We start from the raw sequence: 24,300 nt of genomic DNA, 5'->3' as shown, positions 1-24,300 counted from the left end.
GACAGACCTCAACCAACGACAATCATTGAATCATTGGCTCCAGAATGACAGACCTCAACCAACGATAACCATTGAATCATTGGCTTCTGAATGACAGACATCAACCAACGACAACCATTGAATCATAGGCTTCTGAATGACAGACCTCAACCAACGACAACCATTGAATCATAGGCTTCTGAATGACAGACCTCAACCAACGACAACCATTGAATCATAGGCTTCTGAATGACAGACCTCAACCAACGACAACCATTGAATCATAGGCTTCTGAATGACAGACATCAACCAACGACAACCATTGAATCATTGGCTTCTGAATGACAGACATCAACCAACGACAACCATTGAATCATTAGCTTCTTATTTGGGCCAGGCACACATAAAATGCGGAGGAATTAGACATATTTGTGAGCACCCAGTCCTTCGCAAACCTGGGACAGTGGTGTCAAAGCAGAATATACGAAAAAACTGTAACAATCAGTTGGAAATGGTTTGAATCACCAAAATAACTAACATTAAGGCAAAAGACACACACTAAATATCGATCTTAGAATACTCATAGTTACGGAAAGCTAGTTCAAGTCCATAAAAACCTAATAAAGCAATCATGTTCCCCTAGACCTAATTAAGATTTCTATACATGACAGGAAACGGAGCTATATGTCTTTTTATTATGATACGAAAGACGTTCACATGAGCGGCTTAGTATTGCTTAATTAACAAATCTATTGAACGTTTATTAAATTGTTAATGGCAATCTGAATATTTATGGCAGTTATAAGTTTTTCTTCGAGTGCCTTAAATTATTAGAACGTAAGATTAAACAGTATGTCAGGTAATTTTATTTAAGAAATCACATATAAAAAATTAATTGAAGTCTTGAATTTCGAACGTAGTTTTGCACTCTCTACCAGACTCTTTGTCTATAGCTGTAATAGAAATTTCTGTTTCACCAAAGTGAAATATGACATCTACGTCTCGTGAATGTTTTGTAGGATTCGGTATCTCTACCTCAACTTCGCCGAGTTTCATGCAGCCACCTTCGTCGATAAATTCAACGTTATCTTTTTCAGTATAATATATTGGCAGGAAATGTGATTGTTGAAACTCTTCAGACGTGCCGTAGGTGTGTCTTAATTCTTTTCCTATATGTACCGATGTGTTTGCTTTCATGAAAGGTTGGAATACATTGTCACATAAAACATTACCATCAACGTAGACTTTGCGTCTCAAGCTATCTTTAGATTCGTCAAAAAGTCTCACGACTTCAACACCATAAGTATACCTTGTTATCCGCGATGATATTGAATCCGGTTTGTATCCAAACAAAACGGCACCTTTAAGAACTGCAAGACCAGCTTCGTCCGGTACGGTGACATGTTTGTCGGGAAACCCCGCCTTTACCGCCTCCTGTACTAGTTTGCATTCGGCAAACCCACCGACAAGTAGGATATGTCCTACTTCTGCGTCATGGCTTTCATACATGACGGAATTAATTAATGAAACAATGTTCTCTGTTGTAAGAGCAAAAAGTGATTTTGCATACGATGCCTCCATTCGAAATTTATCGTGATAGAGCCTGCAGTAGTCCGCAAATGCAGATGATGCTACAACATTTTGGATACTATCGTTTAGTTCTGACTGGCATAGTTTATCTAAAACTGTATTTGGAATTGTTATATTAACCAAACCAGTTTTGTCTGGTTTTAGTGTTCTCTTTACGTTTTCGAAAGACCTGACCAAACCTAGATAGTCCTCTGGAAAGTCCATTTTCATTTTGTCTAAAAGTGATTGCCCAAAGATTTCAACAAAGACTTGAATAAACTGCCTATCTATCGATGTCCCCCCACAATCATTTCCCGAAGCTTTGCACAATTCTTTCAATGAGCCATCAGACAGCTTTTCATGTGCTGTTATATCCACCGTTCCGCCTGTAAAAACAAAACAAGATAATTAAAAATTTCATACAAAAAAGACGCAGAAGAATCAAAATGGTAAAGTAGTTCCAAACATTAAAAAAAAAAACTACCAATGGACAATTACCATGACGTAACATGCATGAACTTTACAAGAAGTATTTCAGGAGGAAATCATCCTTATTAACGAAGTATAAAAATAAGAAGATGTGGTATGATTGCCAACGAGACAACTTTATTCAGTATTGATAACAAAATCAATGTTTGCACCGATAAAACAATATTTAAAGATCTTATTACAATATTTACCTGATTACCTTTTAGAATAAGTTTATTCCAGGATCGACAAGTTTACAAGGTTCGTATATAAATTTACGGGCTCTGTAAATAACATCACCGTAAGAACTTGATAAGGATGGGATATTCCGTTTGTAATAAGTTTTTCACAGGTAAAGCCAAACTTCCAAACCAAATATTTGTATCTATGAAAGAATTTAGTGAAGGTTTTTGGTTTTTGGGTAATTTGTGGTGACGAAATCACTGACTTAATAATTTTAAGCCAAAGATACATAGATTACGTTCATTGAAATCTCCTACAGATAAGGGCATTGCAAACGAGTTTGGATATATAAACACCTTAAGATGGGACTAAAAGAACACCCCTGTGAAACTGAAATATTTATACATAGGAAAGGACATTTACATTGCTGTTTAGATTCGATTTGGTTAAAGTTTGTTCATTGGTTAATATCGGCAGTAGATTTAGCGAATTCTTGAATGAATATAAAAAATAAATTGCTTCGCTGAGCGCAGCTAGATACGACCGCAGATGTCCAACCCTGAAAAGTTGGGGTCAAAATGGACACACTATTCACGCTTGATACAGGTCTGAATTCTGAATTTGGATTGTAACTAAATTTTTGACACATAATAGGTTTCTGACACAGAATAACTGTAGTCAAAGAACTTCAAATTGGTTATATGATTTGAATTTATATTCATTTTTTTGCTTTTGTGCAATACACTATGCTGTTGCGAATTGAACCCCCCCCCCCCCCCCCCAAAAAAAAAACAACATTTTACCCCGTTTTTTTGCTTTTGTGCAATACACTATGCTGTTGAATATTAACCCCCAAAAACAAATATTTGAAGAAATTTTCTTTTAATTGCTGAAATCTGAAATGAGAAAAGTTGTCCCCCCCTCCAATTTTTTTCACCTCCCCCCTTTCCCTTATTCCCAAAAAAAAATCTTTCTCTCAAGATATGGTCAGTATCTCAATTCAGATTTCTAATGGAGTTTGAAACCATAATTACCCATTTAAATACATCATAAAAGTTTTAAAATATAAAATGACATACATAGTCATGGCTAAAATTAATATTGATTAATAGTAACTGCTAAAAATAAATTGACAGCTAATCACCTCAAGACAATCATCATTTCTTAATACATAATTTACAAGCAGTGTAAGGGAGGTAATCAAAAAGGTTTCCTTTTATTGATTTGGATTACCTCCCTTACACTGCTTTTAAATTGTCTCAATTGTCCTTTAACCAGAAAAACCCTTGTTTTCCCCCTTTTTTTGCCCCTAATTACTAATTGGTTTGAGCCATAACCCCCCAAAGTCAATCCTAACTATCCCTTTGTAGTATGGAAACTTTGGTATAATTTCAGAGAGATTCATACACTTTAACACAAGTTATTTTCTGGAAACTACAAAAATGCTTATTTCGGCCCCTTTTTGGCCCCTTTTTCCTAAACAGTTGGGACCATAACCCCCAAAATCAATCCCAACCTTCCTTTAGTGGTTATAAACCTTGTGTTAAAATTTTATTGATTTCTATTTATTTATACTAAAGTTATTATCCGGAAACCAAATTCTTCGGACGACGCTGACGACGACGACGCCGGACGACGACGACGACGACAACGTGATACCAATATACGACCAAAATTTTTTTAATTTTTGCGGTCGTATAAAAACTTTCTTCACGATAATGATTAGTGTTATTGAATTGAATGATGAAATGGAATTACGCGGGATCTTAACAGGTCTTCGTTAAATGAGTGAAATTGGTGCCCATAGGAATTCCTACAACCTGTTGATAAACTTTACTGCCGAAATTTCAATAGATTTTGTTAAGGAGAAAATTTAGCTTTAATCGTGTCATCACACTTCCAGTACTCAAGCCCATTTACAAGGGCATGATTTTGTAAGATTACGTATTTATAACGCTATAAGAAAATACAGTTTAAAATCTTGAACGTCATACCTCCAAGGTCAACTACAATATACTTAGATCCAATATTGACAATGTCTATGCTACCAGCAGATGGGAAAGTTTGACAGAATATCGAAGCTGCCTCAGGTTCAAGTGCCAAAGTCAATTTGTCCTCTGGAATACCAGCCTGTAAAACACATTACAAGGACGTGTGTGTTGGTGCATTTAAATATCAAAAGAATTGCATTACAATGTAGTATTAATTTGCACACATTTAAATTTCATCATGGTTACGTTGACACATACTTCATGTATAAAATTGGAGTAAACTGATTAAAAAATTGCATTGTGCAATGGTTTACGAAATCGTGGAACTAACATTGTTATCGATTTAATGTTACTGACTGTTTACTACTGAAAGGCTGTTATCAATGCAAGAACATGTATTTTTATTTGAGTTGATAAAGATCAGTTAGTACTAAATGTATTAATATGTATTGTTAATGTGTTTGTTATTTACCATTCCAGCAACCTTCCTCATAAAAAGTTTTGCCGTATCTGTCCATATTGCAGGAACTGTCAATACCCATCTTGTATTTTCATCAAGCATAACATTCTTAATTTCTATAACACCTTTCATATGATTCTTTAGTGCCTGAATCGACAATGAGAAGACATCTATTGCGGAAAGCGCTTTGCCTCTGACATCTTCTAGAACCATACCCATTGCAATATCCTAAAGGAAATATAAAAAGAGAAAACATTGTTTATAAATATAAAGATATTGATAAGCTAATAGATAGCAAACGTATAAAGGTGTGTATCATATAGAATAATGGAGAAAGTGTCCATGGGACATAGATGATGCCCTCGCTTGCATATAACGTTATAAAATAATTATATCATGGATAAACTCAAAATCTGAAAAAGAATCAAATCGACTAACATATAAGCATATCAGACAGCAACTTATATGGGACAATAAGCATATCAAATTAAATGGTAAATGTCTTATTTTCAAAAATTGGATAAACAGCAAAATTTTATTTGTAAATGACATAATTGATGATAAAGGAAAAATTAATCAAAATAAGATTTTGGATAAACTATCTTGCAATGCTAATTGGTTTTCGGAATATACCAAATTGATGAAAGCAATACCAAAACAGTGGTTATAAGAGCTAATAAAAAAAGAGTTAATCAAAACAAAAGTTGTTTCCGACTCCGAATTTAAATTCAAAGATAGAGAAGGAAAAATGGTACCAATAAAAATATTTTTCCTCGAAAGATATCTACATCTCGCTTTTAAATAGATATTATGAGAAAGCAATAGGATTTCAAAAATGGGACAGAATTCTAAATTTAGATAACAATACAAGGAAAAGAGAACAAATGCTGTATTTTATCTTTAACTATATCCAAGATAATAAATTGAGAATGTTAAGATGGAAATTTCTACATTACATTTTACCAACCAAACAATTACTTTTCTCTTGGAAAATAACTAAAACTCCTCTATGAAATATATGTAATGTCATTGAAGATTATGATCATTACTTTCTGACATGCAAATATCTAAAATCATTTTGGGATCAAATAAAACTAATACTAGACAAACTTAAAATAGGACATCATATAATATCACTTGCATCACTTTTGTATGGATATAAGATAAACGATACAAATTATTACAATATCAACGATTTTCTAACAATCATACTTTTTACTATATATAAAGTGTATTACATATCCTAGCAGAAAACAAAACAAATTAATGTGTTTGAAATTTTTAAAAGTGAACTTCTCCAACATTACGAAATATTGACAAATAAACAAGGCAAATATAAAAACTTCTACAATTTGGTTGCAGAAAAAATAAATTTATCTTCTTAACTAAGATTTATAATATATCATAGTAATTTCTTTTTATTCTGTTATACATTATTTATTAGCAAAATTGTATGTTGTGTACTAACAAGTACTAACCTTATGAAATGCTATATACTAACGTCAACGAGACCGGGATAAGGTACCGGTACTTTATGTATCTCTAACAAATGTACATTTCAATTAAAAAAAAAAAAAAAACAAAAAAAAAACGTTATAACGTTATAAAGGGACATAACTCGAGAATGTGATGCCACCCAAATTCGAACTTGATCTGTGTTTTGTGGTAATAAGCATTGTGTATAGGTTTCATAACATTTGGTTGAGGCAAACTAAAGTTAGAGAACGGCAATTATAACTCCCCAAACTCTATGTTTATGTTTATAACACAAAGCTTTTACCTTGTTATTATGCAAATTCATCTTAAATCTGTAAAAGAAATAGTAGTCATCTTGCTGTCCATCCAAAACTATATCTGTGTATTGGTTTTCAGCTTCATATCCGAAAGCTACTATTTCTTTGTCCTTTGTTAGAAGTAAACACGTTGGAGTCTTCAATGATATGGCCTCTCTGATACCAGCGTTCCAAGATTGGTTAGAAAGTATTTGTACCTCTGGCAGTTTAGTTTTCAAAGGTGATACCGAAAACGCATACCCTGAGTATGTTGTTCCAAAGTCAATAGCTGCTAAATTTATAGACATAGTGATGATGTCTCCCAGTATACGTCTGATGGACTTGAGTTTTGATCTTAAGCTGACTCTACAGGTAGATTGCTACGGAAATCAAACTAACCAATAAGTCTATTAAATAAAAAGGAAAAAGAAACCTCCGATGTCAAAAAGATTAAAATAGGCCACATGAATACATGCATATTACACAACAAAAGTGAAAGTAAAGTTCGAGCTGGATTACATGCATATATGCCATAGGAAAAGTGATAGTAAAATTCTTATTCACAAAATATGCTGGGAATTTTATTCACATAATGCCTTTTATTGGTATCAGGATCATTGATACGTTTATCAAGAAATCATTTTTTAAGTGCTATAGTAATATGGTTTTTAATTTAACCAACTGTTTCTTTTCATATGATTGTCTTTATGTTCATCATTTCTATATTTCATGTAAATAATACTAAAGAGTATAACTTTTCATGCTAAAAAACGAAAAAAGTAATAAAATATACCTTGTTTTTCCAGGGCTAGTGTTATTTTGTTCGTTGACTTCGAAGAAAACTAAATTATCTAGGTATTTTGTCACGCGCATGTGCAATGAAGTATGGACATTTACTGAAAGTACGTACAAATTTAGATATTGGTAGAACATTTTCTCTTTTAACAATTAGTAATTAATATTGATTAAAACATGTGTTAAACATGTAAAATATCAACTTACAATGACCTAATGCTACTTACTTTTTGTATTACATATTTATCAGTTCCCTTTTGTTTTCATTCAAATGCAAATGTTAAGTACTCAGACTTTCTGAAAATCTTTTTTTATCTGATTTAAAATTCCCAGTGATTACCTAATGTATCTAAACATAGAAAGGTCTATCTTTTAAAGGAAATTTTCAAAACACCGCTTTAGTATGGACGAATTAAAAATATAAAATAGTGGTACAGATTATCACAATAATTACCAATATTGAATTTTTATTAAAGTTCAGAAAGGTAAATATTTCTTTTTTAGTACAATTTATTTTAAACACATTTGATGGAAACATGATATTTATAGATAAAAGTATAAAACATTGTGGACATAGATTTAATCAGTTAAACGAAACTGAAAGTAGATTTAGGTTTTAATCAACTTTCATACAGTGTTGATATTGATGGTTACAAGAGCGCAATTATTCGTAATGCATTTTCCATAGGGTACCAGTGGTGTTCCTATATTTTTTTCTCGAAGACTACACAAACTAGGGAAAAACGGATTGCAGTTCCTGTTACTAGAAATGCCAGTGTTGCAGTACAACCAAAAAAATATATAGGGTCATGCGGCAGAAATTGACTTAAAATGCAGTTGAAAAAGATCGTCTATTTTTTTCGCTTAATGAAAAAGGCATATTTTTATTGGCTCCGACGTGCAGAAATGGAGGATATTTTCTATACTTCGTAAAATGTGAATATGATTTTCTGCAATTTTTAAACCTAATTGGATAAGCTTTCGATTAAATGTAATTCCAATCCTGTATCATCCAATCAGAAGCCGTATAGGATTCTATTCTGAGTACCATCTTGGGGTAAAAAACTTGCCGGTAAAATGTAAACAAATAATTGCGCTCTTGTAACCTGATAGGCGTCAATTTTAACTTTCTAGCAAAGCAACATTATATAAATTTAATACGTCTGATTTTCTGGATCTACCTTCATCAGGAGCGACCAAAGCCTAATATTTCAAAACCAATTGGAAAATCAAAAACAGTTGATGAGCTATATGACAAAAAAAAAAGAGACAACATAATAGCCAATAGACATTAGGCCAAAAAGGGAACAAAATAAACATTTTTCTGGTTTCCGGACAACTATTTGAGTATAAGTGTATGGATTTGTACATGTTGTATGAAATTATATCACAAGGTTCCATACCACAAACGGAAGGGAAGGTTGTATTGAATTTGGGGTAATGGCCGTATCCGTTTAGGAATAAGGTACAACAAAGGGTAAGAAACAAGCAATGTTTTAAACTTTGTTTGAATTGCTTATCTTTGCCGAATTTCAATGGGGTTTCAATGATCTTTGATATGCGTAAACTTATCGTGTATATAGAATTTTGATTTTGGGCCGTATTTTCAAGTGGGTCCAAAAATCAAACTTTGATTGATTTCGATACGCTGATTCTAATAATGTATATAGATTTTGGATTTTGGGTCCATTTTTCAAATTGGTCTACATCAGGGTCCAAAGGGTCCAAAATTAAACTTTTGTTTGATTTCAACAAAAATTGAATGGTAGGGTTTTTTTACTATGCTGAATTGCTTATATTTGATCAATTTCATTTGTTTGGTTGTTGTTTTTATATTAAGAGTTACCTCCCTCACAGTATTGAGCTTATAATTTATGTCTTTTCTTTGAGATGATATGCAAATGAGATACTGCCATTTCATTTTTAAAGAATTTTGCTGATTCACCTATATAAAATTATCAGCATTTCTCATTCAAATATATCAATCTACGTCAATAATAATTTAAACATTTCCCACATATATACTAAAAAACAATTTCCTTCATATAGACATTTCTGTTCAAAGGGAAATAACTTAAACCACAATTTAATGATTATCCACTCTAAAACACACAACATAAATGTCACCTTTTAATATCACTTTTCACAACCACAATTTCACAAATCTAATTAAAATAACATCCAAACCACTTTACAATCTCATAATCCATAATTACCAATCCATGCCCAATTTCATGCCACACTTTTATCCCGTATTATTATCCTATATTGCAAATATTTGAAAAAAATCTTCAGTCCATTATAATATATTTCTTTTGTCCTTTTAACTTAGATATAATTTTATTCTTCGTTTCATTTCCACTACATCATTCATTGCTAAAATTGCAAAATTATCAATAGCAATTTCTAAATGCTAACAGTTACGCAGGCGTCACACTGTCCCAAAATCGACAATATGGCCATACGAATATCGAATTTGGAATTTCGAGCGAAGATGGTCCGGAACCTGTTCAACAGCCAATCATCAGCCGAAGCAAGAACAATGCCTACAGAAGGTCACACGATGGCATCCGAACCACACACGATGGCAACAAAAAGATGTGAATTTGTATTACGATGTTTATTCGCAGGACACACGAGGGCAACACGATGACTGTACGATTTCGTTCGTTCGAACTTGGTCACAAAGGCATCACGAGACCTCCTGATGGTATACAACATTTGTCCGGCTGTTGGAAGTTTAATTTACTAGTACCTTATCCTTACTTTACAAGTTATTTTAATTTCTATATTAATATAATTTTCAATCAAAGTTTCGTGAACAACATTTATTACTCCATACATATTTTGCTTTAAATTACAATGCAATATTTGAAAATAATTTGTTCATCATCACAATGTTAGTGTCTATGTATTGATTTAACTGTCACTGCATTGTGGGAATACTTACTGGATAATCATGTCCTGCCATGGCACCGAACAAGCCTTTGAGGTAAAGCAGTGTATATTATAATTTGCCTCCCACCCTGAGTTCCAGTGTTCCTTGCATTCTCATGGTAAACATCCAGAAGTGCTTTTTCATTTCTCCATGTCCCTGGGATGACATTCTGGTTTTGGTCCTCCAAGTTCATCAGGTTTTTGTCTGTGGCTTGTTGAGATGATTTTTATACGCCCGTTTACGGGACGTATAATGGCATACCGTTGTCCGTCTGTCCGTCCGTCCGTCCGTCCGTCGTCAACATGCCGGACATTAACTCAAAAACGCTTTAACCAATTTGCATGAAAGTTCAAACTTTGGTGAATTGTTAATATCTATTGACGTGAGCTCCCTTTCGTTTTTTATAAGTTTTAGATTTTACGTTTCCGAGTTTTGGGGTCTTATTCATTAAAAGAGCGGGATTTTCCAGTTTTCAGACAATAACTCAAAAATCCTTTTAGCAGTTTTCATAAAACTTTGTCGACTGATTTATATCTATTAAGATAACCTCCCTTTAGTTTTTTTTTTATAAATTCTGATATGACATTGAGAAGTTATTGAACTTTATTCTTTGAAAACGCGACGGGCGTATCATGCACTCATGGCGCAGCTGTTTATTCTGTATGTCTTTGGACTTTGATTCATGGTTTTCAGCAAAACTAGGAACTTGTGTGCCAGAATACCAAAGGCATTCTCCACTACACGCCTCGATCTGGAAAGTCTAAAGTTAAATATTTTTTGATTGTGCTACATTGTTTTTAATGAAAAACGGGTTCATCAGGTGCTTGTTGATTCAAAAAGCATTCTCCCATACTATGAATATGTACTCTGGGACAGAAACGTAATCACCAGGATTCTGGGAGATTGAATAAATTATGTTGTTTGGACTTTCCAGGCCTTCCTTCTGATGCATTGTAGATACTAGCATCGTTCATGGAACCATCAGAACCGACATCATTCAAAGAAACTTGTAGTCTGCGTCGACCAGGGCCATGAGAACAATGGAGAAGAAGCCCTTGTAGTTTCTGTACTCAGAGTCAGTATTCCAAGGACAGGTGACCGAAACATACTTGCCATCCAGGGGACCATAGCAGTGTGGAAATTTCCATTTCTTCTCAAATTGCTTAGCAATGGCGGTCCATTCTTCAGTTGTAGTAGAACACTGGATAACCTCGACAACAAACTCGGCTTTGATGACATCGCAAACATCATTTGGGATAAGGGAGATGGTGTTTGGAGCAACTCTTTAGTTGACGGACAGGTTGGATAATTGTCACCGCAGGCCAGTTGTCGTAGAGTTAAGGAGGGAGAGACTGTCTGTACCATGTGTCCTTCTACTCTATTCTTCCTTATACCCTTCGCAGGACCTCATCGTAGACGCCTCTGGGAAGTCTTATGTAGTTGTAGAAGGCTTTCTCATCTTCTGCCTTCAGTGCTATAGTGGCCATAGCATTCTCTTTTTTTAAATTTGTCAGCAATTTTCTGACCCACATAGACCTCGGTTTCCTCCTTCCTTCGTATCAATTAGTCCCTGCAAGGGAAAATAAGAAACACAACAAACTAAGGACATTGCCGAGTATTAGAAAGGCAAAGAGCAAGATATGACAAAGATATGCTGTCTTTTTTTCCTGATTGTCTCATCATCAAAGTATGCCATTCTACAGGGACTGAATTGTGAATAATTGTGATTGAAGATTTGGGGGTTGTTCTGTAGAGTAGCTCAGGACTGTCTGAGGAAGATGCCCTGAGGCTAGCCTTTTATATGTCCACGTTACCTTGACATATGTGAAACGCTTGAGCTGTCTTCGCCGACACCGTCGCCCAATCTCGATGGCATCGTACTATGATACGATGGCTACACATCGGCATTGCGGGGGCTTCACGTAGTCGTATGGCATTCCTAAGACAATCGGGTTTCCTTCGTATTGTCTTCGTGAGACGAAAATGCCCGATGGCACATATAATCACGAGAAATAAATAAAGAAAAAGAAGAAAAAAATGACACAATTTGTCAAGATGCCCTCACGATGTCCTTTCGAAGGGCAAAATAGGCATACGAATTCAACACGAAAATGAACCTTTGCAAGGTCTTTCGAAAATATTTGGTATGCCAAAGATTTTGCCACCGCTAACGAAGTTGCTGCCGGAGCCTGAAAACTCAACCGGCGGTCTTTCGATGGCTTAAGATGACCTCACGAATGGCCCGATGTTTTTACGATCACACCCGAATTTGAACATTTCCTTTACCGTGTATCTATCTGGTGACGTCACACTGTCAATTTCGGGACATTGTGACGTCTGCATTAAGCAATGTGAAGAACAATGACTCCCCCCTTTCCAATCACTTAAAGTCACAAGTTTAAAAACTTCAACCATTACCTGGTGAAAAATAAACCTCGACTACCATACTTATCCATCTGTACCCCACTTGTAGCAATATTCAAACATAAAAAAATATTACTTAAGTTTATAATAGGTTTCTTTCCAATTACTGCTGAAACTAAAAAAAAATTATGGAGCATTTTAAAACTTAGCAAATAGTGTCCATTAACAATTAAATCAATTAAATTCTTGTTGTACTTGGATATGCTGAATCTAACCGTGTATTTAGATTTTGAATATTGGACCATCATAGCTAAAAGTCCAATTTCAAATTTTTTCATTTCTTTGACCACATTCATTCTGCTCATAAACCTATGCTGTGTCAAATATTTAATCACAATCTAAATTCAGAGCTGTATCAAACATGAATGTAGTGTCCATACTTGCCCCAACTGTTTAGGGTTCGACCTATCCGGTCGCATGAAGCTGTGCCCCGCTGATTTATTTTATATTGAAATAAAAAAGATAGTTACCATATGTAATCAAAGTTTTCACAATGTAGAAAAAACAAAATGTGTCCATTAAAACAAAAAAGTTAACTCATGTCGTGAAGGAAAAATAGGAGTTATGGAAGTTCAATCGTGTGCATATAAAAATGAATATCTTATTACTTTCGCCATGTCGTTGTCTGTCTTTCTTGATCTTGTGTTGTTTTATTAAACGCTTTATGTAACTTCATGGAAGTATGTTTTATCATACAGATATGTCTGTGTATGTCGCAGCTATCGACTTTGGAACTACCTACTCAGGATATGCATTCTCGGTATCACATTTGAAAACCAAATTACAGGAAGTACAAATACTATCAAACCAAGCCTGGAATGCTGGCATCAGAGAAGCAGTATCGCTGAAAACACCAACGTGTTTACTGCTAACAAAAGAAAAGGCAATCGTGTCTTTTGGATATGAAGCTGAAAACCGATACACTGATATCGTCATGGATGGCGAGGAGGACGAATATTATTATTTCTATAGGTTTAAAATGAACTTGCACGAGAACAAGGTATTTTAGAATAAAAATATATACATAAAAACTTGATATTTCACATTCAATAATCGAAAATGAAAAAAAAAACCATATGGAAGTTAGCATCCTTATTTCCTAAGTGCAATACAATTTGATTAGATAGAAATTCGTTTTTAGCAATTCAATTATCTATGTTGTTTTACATAGAAAAGAAAATCCTTAAATAGAAAAGCTTTGATAATCTAAGATAAAAGAGAGTCGAAATATACCAAAGGGATGTTCAAACTCATAAGTCGAAATCATACCTACAATGCCATGGCAAAAAAAAAACGAATAATGACGAAAAAAAAACAACAGTACACAAAACACAACATAAAAAACAAAAGACTGAGCAACTCGAACCCCATCAAAAACTGGTGGTCATCTCAGGTGCTCTGTAAAGGTAAACAGATCCTGCTCCACATGTTGCACTTGTCATCCAACATAAATATTTAAAACATTGGTTCTAGCGAATGAGATAGAGTTAAGCAAATTATATCGCTTTAAATGGACAATACAGTAATATTATCACTAGAGGTTTATTTCATTTAAATAAGACAAAAAGGTTTACTTGAGGTTCACTCGATTGGTTTTATCTATTATAAATGCAACGCCATAGAACATCATTCGTTTGGCTGTTTAGCGTTTAATAGCTTGTTGCAAGGCGAATTTCTGTTCACAAACCATCCTATTTAATATACTTTCATTTTCCCACCTTTCATCTCTGGCGAACGTCTTTTCGTAAGCCAATCGTTCAGATGTATTATTTATTTTGTCTTGTCTAACATGTGAATATTTGCAACCGGAAAAACAACAATCAATCAATAACATATTGTCTATATTAAAAGTCAATCTCTATGGGAATGTTATTAGAAGATGTCAGAGGTCAGACACTACCAGCAGTAGAAGTGTTCTCATTGTCTATCCAAGCGCTTAAAGATCACATGATGCAAACTCTATTGGTGAAGAACATCAAATTAGACGATGACACGAACTGGATATTAACAGTACCCGCGATATGGTCTGATACAGCGAAACTGTTTATGAGAAAAGGTGCTGAAATGGTGCGTATGCTATTCATTCTGCGACTTTATTTTTTATAATCACTGAAATCTGCGTTGTATTATTCCTTTCAGGTGTCGGTTTGTCAAACTGTTGTGATATAAAGATTAAATGGTTCATACTAAATAACATTAGAACTAAGGAGGGAATAAAAACTGAGCAGGGTACCTAAATATTCATATATTAAAAAATGCCCAAAGATATATATACAAAGGCAAAAAGTCTAACAATAGTAAGAACACAACTATAAATGAAACTGGTACATAAATCCTTTCAAAAGCATCGGAAAACTCATTTAACATAATTTTTTACGATTATGAGAAGACTTACCTGACATTTTAGAAGTTTCAAATCAATAGAAAATGTTCAATTTGATAAATCATTTGGAGCAGAAAACATTTATGCTTTTACCATGACAAAAATAAACAAACACAAGGTGTGAATTCCAGTTTTTTAGCATGCTTTTTTCATCTTTGATTGAATCAAAATAAAGCTAAACTTTAAGCAAGCATGTTATATTAATGATTCCACTTCAATCATTTAATACAGGCTGGAATAGCAGAGGACAAGTTAACTTTGGCCTTAGAACCTGAAGCTGCATCAATATATTGTCAAACATATCCACCACCAGGCAGCTTAGACATAGTTAATACTGATTGCCAATATCTGGTCGTAGATCTTGGGGGTAAGGTTACAATCATATGGAAAAAAAAGAGTGAGGTGAAATGCAGATGGATAAGGAAAAACAGTTTCAAGAAATTATGTTGATCAGAAATAAGATCAATACAGAAAAAATGTTTAGTGGAACCTAAATTATGTCATTGATTTTGATATTTTCTTTACAAAAGAAATCCATTAACTATACACGAGGAATATTCAAAAGCAATGATCGTACTAAACGGCACAAAGTTGACTGCAACAGACGTGTAATTCGGCCATTAATGTGATACTCCCAGCCATATTATTTGAAAACCAAAAACCCTTATCGAAACAATAAAGAGCTGATATAATAAAAAAGGACGATACTTATTGCCATACCCGGAAAAGCAATCAGGTCTATGTAAAGACATAGGAAGCCACATTCTTAATTTCAAATTTTTGTTTGTATTTGTTTTTTCTAAGGTATCTTCAACTAGCAGCACCAGTGTGTAAACTAATATAAAATTCAGCAGTTTAGCATTTAAAAAATTATCTATGTTTACATTTATTGCTCTTTTACTTACCAGTGAATTATTAACAATGATAACAACATATAATTTACTTTTATAAATGACATTTTTGTAGGAGGCACTGTAGACATAACAGCTCATGAAAAGCTTCCGGATGGGACATTGAAAGAACTATCGAAAGCTTCTGGCAATAACTGTGGCGGAACGTCTGTTGATAAAGAGTTTTTGCAGATGATGGAAGACATATTTGGACATCAAGTGATAGACAAGTTAAAACGGGAATTCCCCGATTCTTATTTAAGTTTGATAAGATGTTTTGAAAACGTTAAAAGAACTGTAACACCAGATAAATCCGGATTAGTCAATGTGTCTATTCCAAATATAGTTTTAGATAATCTCTGTAAATCGGAATATCTGAAGAAAATTGAGGAAGTCGTAGCATCATGTCCAATAGCTTCTAGTATACAATTGAAGAATGACAAATTGCGAATAGAGGCAAAATTTACTAAATCGCTATTTAAACCTACAATAAACGGTATTATTAGTTTGATCAAGGCTGTGTTAGACGAAAACAAAAGTAAAAATATCTCACATATCTTATTGGTTGGAGGATTCGGTGAGTGTGCTTTAATACAGGAGGCAGTGAAATCTGCTTTTCCGGACCGATATGTTATTGTACCAGAAGAAGCAGGTTTGGCTGTTCTTAAAGGAGCTGTTTTATTTAGATATCAACTAAATGCAATATCCTCTCGCGTAACAAGATGCACCTACGGTGTGGAAATTGTGAGATCCTTTGATCCGTTGACAGACGAATTCCATAGAAGGGTTTATAAAGATGGAAAACCCCATTGTGAGAACATTTTTTACACTTTTATGCAGGCAAATAGATCAATTCCAATAGGAATGAAGATAAGGCAGACATTTACTACGTCCAAAGAGTACCAATATGCACATAGACTGCCTATATATTACACACATCAGGATAATGTACAATTTACAGACGATGGAACATGCATTAAGCTTGGTGTCGTAGAAGTGGAAATTCCTAATCCTACAAAACATTTACGAGAAGTCACTATCATTTTTCATTTTGGAGAAACAGAACTGAATATAACTGCTATTGATAAAGAATCAGGAAAAGATTGCCAAACATCTTTTACAATTTATGATTTTATCTAGAATAAATATAATTTTATAATACAGAGTTTGTTTTGTTGACGGGACATTTTTCACTGCAAAACAAATTATATCATTAAAACTGTTAAGAAATAAAAATAAAACTTATGATAAATCCATGTAGGTCAATAACAACATTTATTTTATTTAGAGAATTCATCAAAACAAATAGTCAGATGATTTAAATGTCCTCAATAGGATGACATAAAAAATGATACAGGAAAAATGACTGATTGCTTGATATTTTTAACTTGCTGACTTCGGTGACGGAAAGTGCAGGCATAACCGGGACGAGAACAGTTTAACAATAAGTCAACGGTTGTTGGTAGACCAGAAAGATGCATCAAATGATAGCTACCCCTGAATAAGGGTATTGGGAAAGTTTGGATTGTGATAGACTCCCCAAATGTGTTGCAAAGAATGATGTGAAGTGTCAAGATATCTCCCTACAATACAAATATATTGACCAAAAACATAACGATATGGATCATGGGTATCAATTAGTACGCCGCTGCAGCATTCAAATACGTTACAATATCAATAAAATAGAATATTGGTAGTTTAATTTACCGTTATTCATAGTGGATGATTGATTGATTGTTGATTTCTAAATGTCCAGTGGCAATATTTCATGCATGTTTTGACGAGAACAAATTCACAATTAATTCAATAGGTAGTTCCTGTATTAGAGGGATGAAGGTCTGGAAAATTATGACTGCCACTAGAAATTGAGGTTATATTTAATATGGACTGAAATTTACCATGCAACAGGTCACCTACGGATCCCTCAGAGTTGTCACACGAGGCATATGATTGAACTTCCCCATTTTGACCGGACGTGGCTGAGAACTTGTACATCCCGAACAAATGGGAAATCGAATGTCAGAATCTAGATGACAATATACATTAGGGGCAAATTAAACAAAATATGATTTGCCCCAGGACAAAAAAAAAGAGGATACACTCAGAACACACATTCCTGCCTTAAGTCAGAAACATCTACATTGACGTGGTTGTAGTAATAAACTGTTTTCTTTGTCATTTGGTGTTGAAGGCAAATCTTTGATAGTTTCTGTTAAAAGTTTGACAATTCTAGAAGACTTGTGTAGATAAGAACTGGACATGTTGTATAGACTCATGTATGCTCACCTCGATATGTCATTTGGATATTTGTATTATTTGATTGGTGTGTTGTTGACGTTTATCACACATCTCCTTTTATTCATGCGAAAAATATACTAGATTATTTGCAATATTAATTTCATCATACTTTATTTCCTCCTATAGGAGATTGACAACATGCATATATAAATTATGTACAATTATAAAGTTTTGAAATTATATAATAGAATGTCACTTAATATTTTGGATGGAAAAGTATTTACAGTATTTTAGAAAGGAAAATCCTTCGTTAAGGACTTCCAAACAATGCTCTGGTGCTAAAAAGTCTAAGAGAGCTTCCTGATTGGCAAGCAGAAAGCAAGACACGTACTCGTCTGATTTCGAAAGCAGTGTGTATACGAAATTGTCACTAGTCATTTCTGATAATCTTTTATATAGCACGTGTCTTTGTGAGAGAAGTTCTGTGCACATACTAATTTGATGGTAAAGTGTATCTTGAACAAAGTGTCCACACAAGTTGCAGTTTCCGCTAGTCGGGGGAGTAGACCAAAGTTTAGCTACATGTTTCGCGGTTAGAAGTCTGCCAGTAATTTTGGCAAATTGCCACAGGAAATCAAAGCCATTGTTCTCAGACAATCTTAGAAATCTTATAAATTGTTGTCACTACGCATTCGCTCTTCCTTTTGAAGTATCTCACTCAAGTTAATCGCACTATTGACAATGTTTTTCTACTGAACTTTTATTGGGAAACAGCCCGTAAACATATAGCTATTCAAAAAATTCAAAAGTGAATATTTTGATAAAATATTAATTACATCTGGGATGAATCCATATTGTTTTCTACCGGTATCTCCGAAAAACTGATAAAGTCTATAAATGAAAATTTGTTTGGTAAGTGATTCGGCCTTCATTTCGCAAAGTTTATACAGAAACATCCATTTCCGTTTTTCTACTAGTATAGGTAGTCTCTCAAGGTTGGTCATAGATTCACACATATCTGACCGTGTTCGTTTAGGGAAGCCTTGAATATGTTTAACAATGAAATGCTGGAAAGTTTCAAGACACCTTATGTCTTTTGGTTTTATCCCTTTCCAAAGCTCACATCCGTATAGTACCGCAGGTATAACGATTTTATTGTAGAAGCCACACACAGTTAACGGATTTAGCAAACAAGTTCCAGTATCGGCTATAGCAAAATAACCATTGCGACCCTTCCTACATGAATGCTGAATATCTGTGCTTGGTGATAAGTCAACCGTCCTTAATATTCCAAGATGCTTGGTCTCAGTTGAAACGTTAACACTTATATCACCTAGATTGAATACATGGTCTAGTTCAGTTCTGTAGCATAAGATAACAGATTTCAGAGGATTAAACTCAAATCTCCATTTAAGTGAATAATCGTACGCACAATTCAACATAATTTGGAGTCTTTGTGGTGAAGTACCAATACAAACTACATCGTCAGCAAATGATGGATTACTTGTACGAATATTTGGTTCCAACTAATTCTAATTCATTTAATAGGTCATTAATGTACACCAAGTAAAGGATGGTCGATAGTACACCGCCTTGTCTGATGCCTTGTCGGACTTTGAAGGGTACTGATACGTGTTCATTGACGTAAACGGCACTTGTTATATCACTATAGCAATTAGAAATCACTTGTAAAGCTTTACTATTTATTTCAAGTTGGTACAGTTTGTAAATTTGTAAACCATGCCACACCGTATCAAACGCACGGGAACTGTTCCAGCGTAACGTTTATCCTACCAGAAATTCGTCCTTTGTGTGGTTTGAACAGTATGACGTGCGTAATATTAACACAAGGTTGGTTAGCATAGCTCAATAGGCCCTCCTTACTCGAGGAAGGATCTATGTTTGAAATGTAAAATCTGGACGTTCGTTTTCGGCTTACACCGGTAAAGTTCTCATTTGCAGGTTTGGGATCATTATGACTCCCATTGATACGTACGGGAATTTGAAAGGATGGTTCTAATGCTTTGGCCAAATTAGTAACTATGCTGTCAGCTTTTTCGTTTATGCCTCCCAGAAGTTTGTTTCTATATAAATCGCATTTAATGTTCGGTTTCGTTACTATTGTAATTTCCTTTCCGCAAGTTGGAGTAATTAAATCAACATTATTATCCGTTTCAAAGATTTCTGTTGGGCGTTTTCCGCAATGTTCTAGAAAATCTAGAGAGTCGTATGCGCCAGGTATTATAGGATCGGATTGTTTGGGGTCGATCTGATACATCATACGGTCTATTTCGGTTGTAATCAATGAATCGATTGACACATTCGACACAGTGGATTTATTCGTATTAACGGGACACATAGATGGAGACATGTGTTCACTCGTACCTATTGTCGACGGTTGTTTATTTACTAGTATTTTGGGGTTCAATACGGGTTGATTTTTTCTGAATGTTTTTTGTAAAGACGTAATTGCGATACGATTTTGTTTGATTTCCGATTGGATTTCTTTCATTTTACTACTATGTGCCATAAAATTGAACTCGCTCACTTGCTAACCAAATCATGGTCTTGATTTCCGATTCAAATTTTACTATTTTTGGGGTAATTTCAGCTTTTAATAACTCAAATTGACGTTTGTTGTCGTCAATACCATTTTCAAGTTCTTCAATTTTTGCTTTTAATTTCTTTTCAATCCCGTCTTTACTTTTTATTATATTTTCTAACCCATTGACTCTTTCAATTAGCAACTGCAATGTTCTGTTAATATCAATCTGGTTAACGGGATTTTGTTCACAAATGGTATCATTATGCAAATTGTCACTTTTCCCTTTTGGGCACCCTTCTATCTCGCCCGCCCGGGATAGCAGAATATTTCTGTACCAAGTTGCTAATGATTCGTTGCCATTTAAAGTATGCACAATCATGTCAATGTATTTTTCTCTGGGAATGCCATCTAAAACCTTATCTAAGTACATTATAGTTTGCAGCGATGGAATGTATGAGTCTTGACTGAATGGAATACTATCTTGCGAATTGGACAGGCTATTGTCATTGTTTACATTTTGGGACTCGAACCATTGGTCACATTGAGATGAGTTCAATACATCGTTTGCAGCAGCATTTTGTAATGTTCCGTTTGTTTTACCTTCCAAATTGCTATTGAATCTTACTGACACTAATTCTGTAAATGTTGGACTTATTGAATCGTCATTTGAATTGGAATTCTGACCACTGTCCGGAGGACGACCACAACACGCCGCCATCTTGTCCACGACACATCCATCCGATACTTAGAAGTTCAAAGCTATAATTTTTGCACGCATACTTGTCATATGCATTTTCTTTAATTTCTTTAGATGAGAAGTATCTGCTAATTAAAGTCATATGAAACTTCAAATTTTAAAAAATATGTTTTATATACTTGAATGGCTAAGTCTTACTCTAAAAGAAGTGAACGTGAACTTTTTGTTAAAAGAAAATCATTTACATTTGCAAAATATTCATAAATGTACCGATTATTGACTTTTCAGACACTTATTCGCAGATATTTTTCCGTATGCACTGACCTTAACTATGAAACCTCTCGTTATAATTTCGGTTAACGCACAGCGCAAGTGCGAGGGGGAAAACCGTGATGAAAGAATGTAAACAAACGTGCTCTTGGTGGTAAATAGTAATAACAGATACTTAAAGAACAAAGTTAATACAACAAATAATTTAACATATATTAAGGAATAGTTTAAATAACAAATGAGAACGCATGGAAAATTTAAAAACAAATGTCATGGCTCAATGCCACGATACAGTAAACTTCGGCAACAAACTAGAAAGTTAATAAGCTTGTAATCAACAACCACTGAATGAAATATTATTTGTCGATAATACGTTATAGATGTGTAATAAATATAAAAAAAGCGCATGCAAGATTCAGTTTAGTATATATGCCTTCATTGATTCAATAATTTCGTTAACATTAAAATTTCAAGAAACTCGTTTCATATGACTTTAACGTCAAATGGTAAATATACTCCATGCATGCATGCGGAAGAAATGTGCATCCTGGACATTTTAGTCTTACTATTAGATCATGAATACTTCTCCCAGAAGGAATAAATACTATGCTGTTTTGTTATTGAAAACTGTGTTCTAAGCATAATTTAACGTTGAAAATGGTTTTTTTTTTATCCTAACTCTAATATGTTATTTAATTGGTATAGGATATATTTATTTTCATGTAAAATGTTTTCTTCGGAGCATATCATTATGAACGTTATCCGTATTAAATATGTGGACATTCACATGGTGTTAGGGATAAGACACTTGTAGCAATGTTGAGTGTGAACCAACCGTTGTTTATTGTTTCTCTAAATGCAGAATTTTCTTTTGCTTAAAGTAGCAGAAACCAATTTTAAAGACTTTGTCTTTCCCGGGTCGAGGTCAAATTTAGATCATTTCAACAACTGAGAGAATTACCATATTTATCTCTAAAATTGAGGCGAAAGATATCAAAGGGATATACAACCTCATAAGTTGAAAACAAACTGAAAATGTCATGGAAAAAAAAAGGGAAAAAAAGGAACAGTTAGTTGTTTCTTGGGGCAGTCGTGGTGCAAAAATATGAGAGTATGAACAGTGAAACATATGACTGAAAATTAAACAAAATACAAGAATTTCAGGAAGAAAAGGTCCTTATTATATTACTTAACATGCGTATAAACTGAAAACCGTGCAAGATTTATGTAAAACGACACTGTCTAACAGCTCACCTGCTCCAACACGCTGAGGAATAACAGCACACGATAAAATTAGATAAATTCTCAATTTTACTATGGAGGAGAATAGTTCTGAATAGATACTTTAAAAAACTAGGTAATGAGCAAAACACCAACAATAAATGGAAGGATTATGACAATAAATCGGGCATTATATCTCTTAAGGATGAGAAGAAAATATTTTCATGGAAACTTCCAGAAAAAACTCTAAAAGAATCAACTGTCGATGTCAAGATTGAAGGAACAAAACTGTGTGTTATTAGTTTATTTTACACTGTTAAAAAAACGTTAATACAGGACAAAAACTCCCATGGTTTGACTACGAGTATGACAGTTCACAAGACGCCGTAGTAAAAATTATGAATGAAAAGGGGTCAACTCTGGGGTACAAATAGACATAATAATTACTACTGTGAACATCCCTCCAGAACATTTTCAACACGATGAAGGATATGTGTAACGAATCGCTGGCTGATTTATGCTTATTGGAAGCTGTACAGTCACAAGAAATAAAAACGGATTCACCAACCAAACCCACAAATGTTTAAAAAAAAAAGAATGAAAAAAATTAACCAAATGAGTAAACCCATCGCAGCCTATAAACAGTTTAAGTTGCAAAATATATGTTGGTGTGATATTTCATTTAACAAAATGGTGAATGAGCTTAAAGCAATAATAGATACGATGCACTCTGTGGAACTTAAACTAACAGAAAAAAGATGTAACATAGGTAAACTTATTGTTACATGTGAATAAATTGAAAAGAAATGTAATATAATACCCGAATAACAAAATGAGGTCATGGATGAGAGAAGTTGTGAACAAAATAAACAAATTCCAAAAAATGATCTCGGGACTCGCATTTTGAAAGAAACCATAACATTCGAACACAAATAATTAAAGTTAGACAAGATATAAGAACTGTAAAAGATCAACAAAAGGAAGATGATCTAGAAACCACATCAAATTGACTAATAGATCTGACACAATCAATGATCATATATAAACATCATGTGAGAGTTAGGAAGTGAAAATTAAGAGAAATAACAAACAACAAGGGACACAAAATATGAATCAAAATGAAGAAAAAAACATTGGATAGTGGGAACATCGATATTGAAAGATCTTAATTGGAGATACATATTCAGAAACAGAAATACGAGAATAACAACCATCAGAATGCACACTTATCCATATTCAGAAGAAGTATTAGGTCAGATTTTACCACGCTTTATTAATGAACATTTCAAAAACAAAGAATTTGAAACCAAAAGATGTCAACTTAACATTTTATTGAAAGACCCCTCTAAAGATAAATGTCTCACACTAGTCACTTTTGACGACAAGCGTAGAACTGATTACTTCGACGAAATTCATCTAAATGCTGCAGACGTCACACATTATGTGATGAATTTTAAGAACATTATTAATCCAATGG

The 24,300-nt window shown here is 33.9% G+C and overlaps 2 protein-coding genes across 7 annotated transcripts; one reads left to right on the top strand and one right to left on the bottom strand.

Annotated features, from left to right (window-relative positions):
- Nucleotides 1-827: 827 nt before the first annotated feature.
- On the bottom strand, nt 828-7,550 carry LOC127722149 (heat shock 70 kDa protein 12A-like). 4 transcript variants are annotated; one of them, XM_052229002.1, is made up of 5 exons: nt 7,445-7,550; nt 6,431-6,829; nt 4,663-4,878; nt 4,194-4,329; nt 828-1,934 (listed from the first exon to the last, which is right to left on the bottom strand). In XM_052229002.1, exons 2-5 carry the CDS (start codon nt 6,728-6,730, stop codon nt 871-873), a joined length of 1,716 nt encoding a protein of 571 aa, XP_052084962.1. In that variant the 5' UTR covers nt 6,731-6,829; nt 7,445-7,550; the 3' UTR covers nt 828-870. The 4 variants fall into 4 exon arrangements, with proteins under 4 accessions (XP_052084962.1, XP_052084964.1, XP_052084963.1 ...); XM_052229004.1 differs by having other exon boundaries at nt 6,431-6,802; XM_052229003.1 differs by lacking the exon at nt 7,445-7,550 and adding an exon at nt 7,216-7,313.
- On the top strand, nt 7,294-17,013 carry LOC127722147 (heat shock 70 kDa protein 12B-like). 3 transcript variants are annotated; one of them, XM_052228999.1, is made up of 5 exons: nt 7,294-7,324; nt 13,278-13,579; nt 14,431-14,646; nt 15,194-15,329; nt 15,929-17,013. In XM_052228999.1, exons 1-5 carry the CDS (start codon nt 7,294-7,296, stop codon nt 16,990-16,992), a joined length of 1,749 nt encoding a protein of 582 aa, XP_052084959.1. In that variant the 3' UTR covers nt 16,993-17,013. The 3 variants fall into 3 exon arrangements, with proteins under 3 accessions (XP_052084959.1, XP_052084960.1, XP_052084961.1); XM_052229000.1 differs by lacking the exon at nt 7,294-7,324 and adding an exon at nt 7,567-7,702; XM_052229001.1 differs by lacking the exons at nt 7,294-7,324; nt 13,278-13,579 and having other exon boundaries at nt 13,602-14,646.
- Nucleotides 17,014-24,300: the final 7,287 nt, after the last annotated feature.

Source organism: Mytilus californianus, unplaced genomic scaffold, assembly GCF_021869535.1.
Source record: "Mytilus californianus isolate M0D057914Y unplaced genomic scaffold, xbMytCali1.0.p SCAF_12, whole genome shotgun sequence".
Lineage (NCBI taxonomy): Eukaryota > Metazoa > Mollusca > Bivalvia > Mytilida > Mytilidae > Mytilus > Mytilus californianus.
The sequence above is the reverse complement of the archived record's forward strand: the minus strand, read 5'-3'. Positions and strand labels throughout refer to the sequence as shown.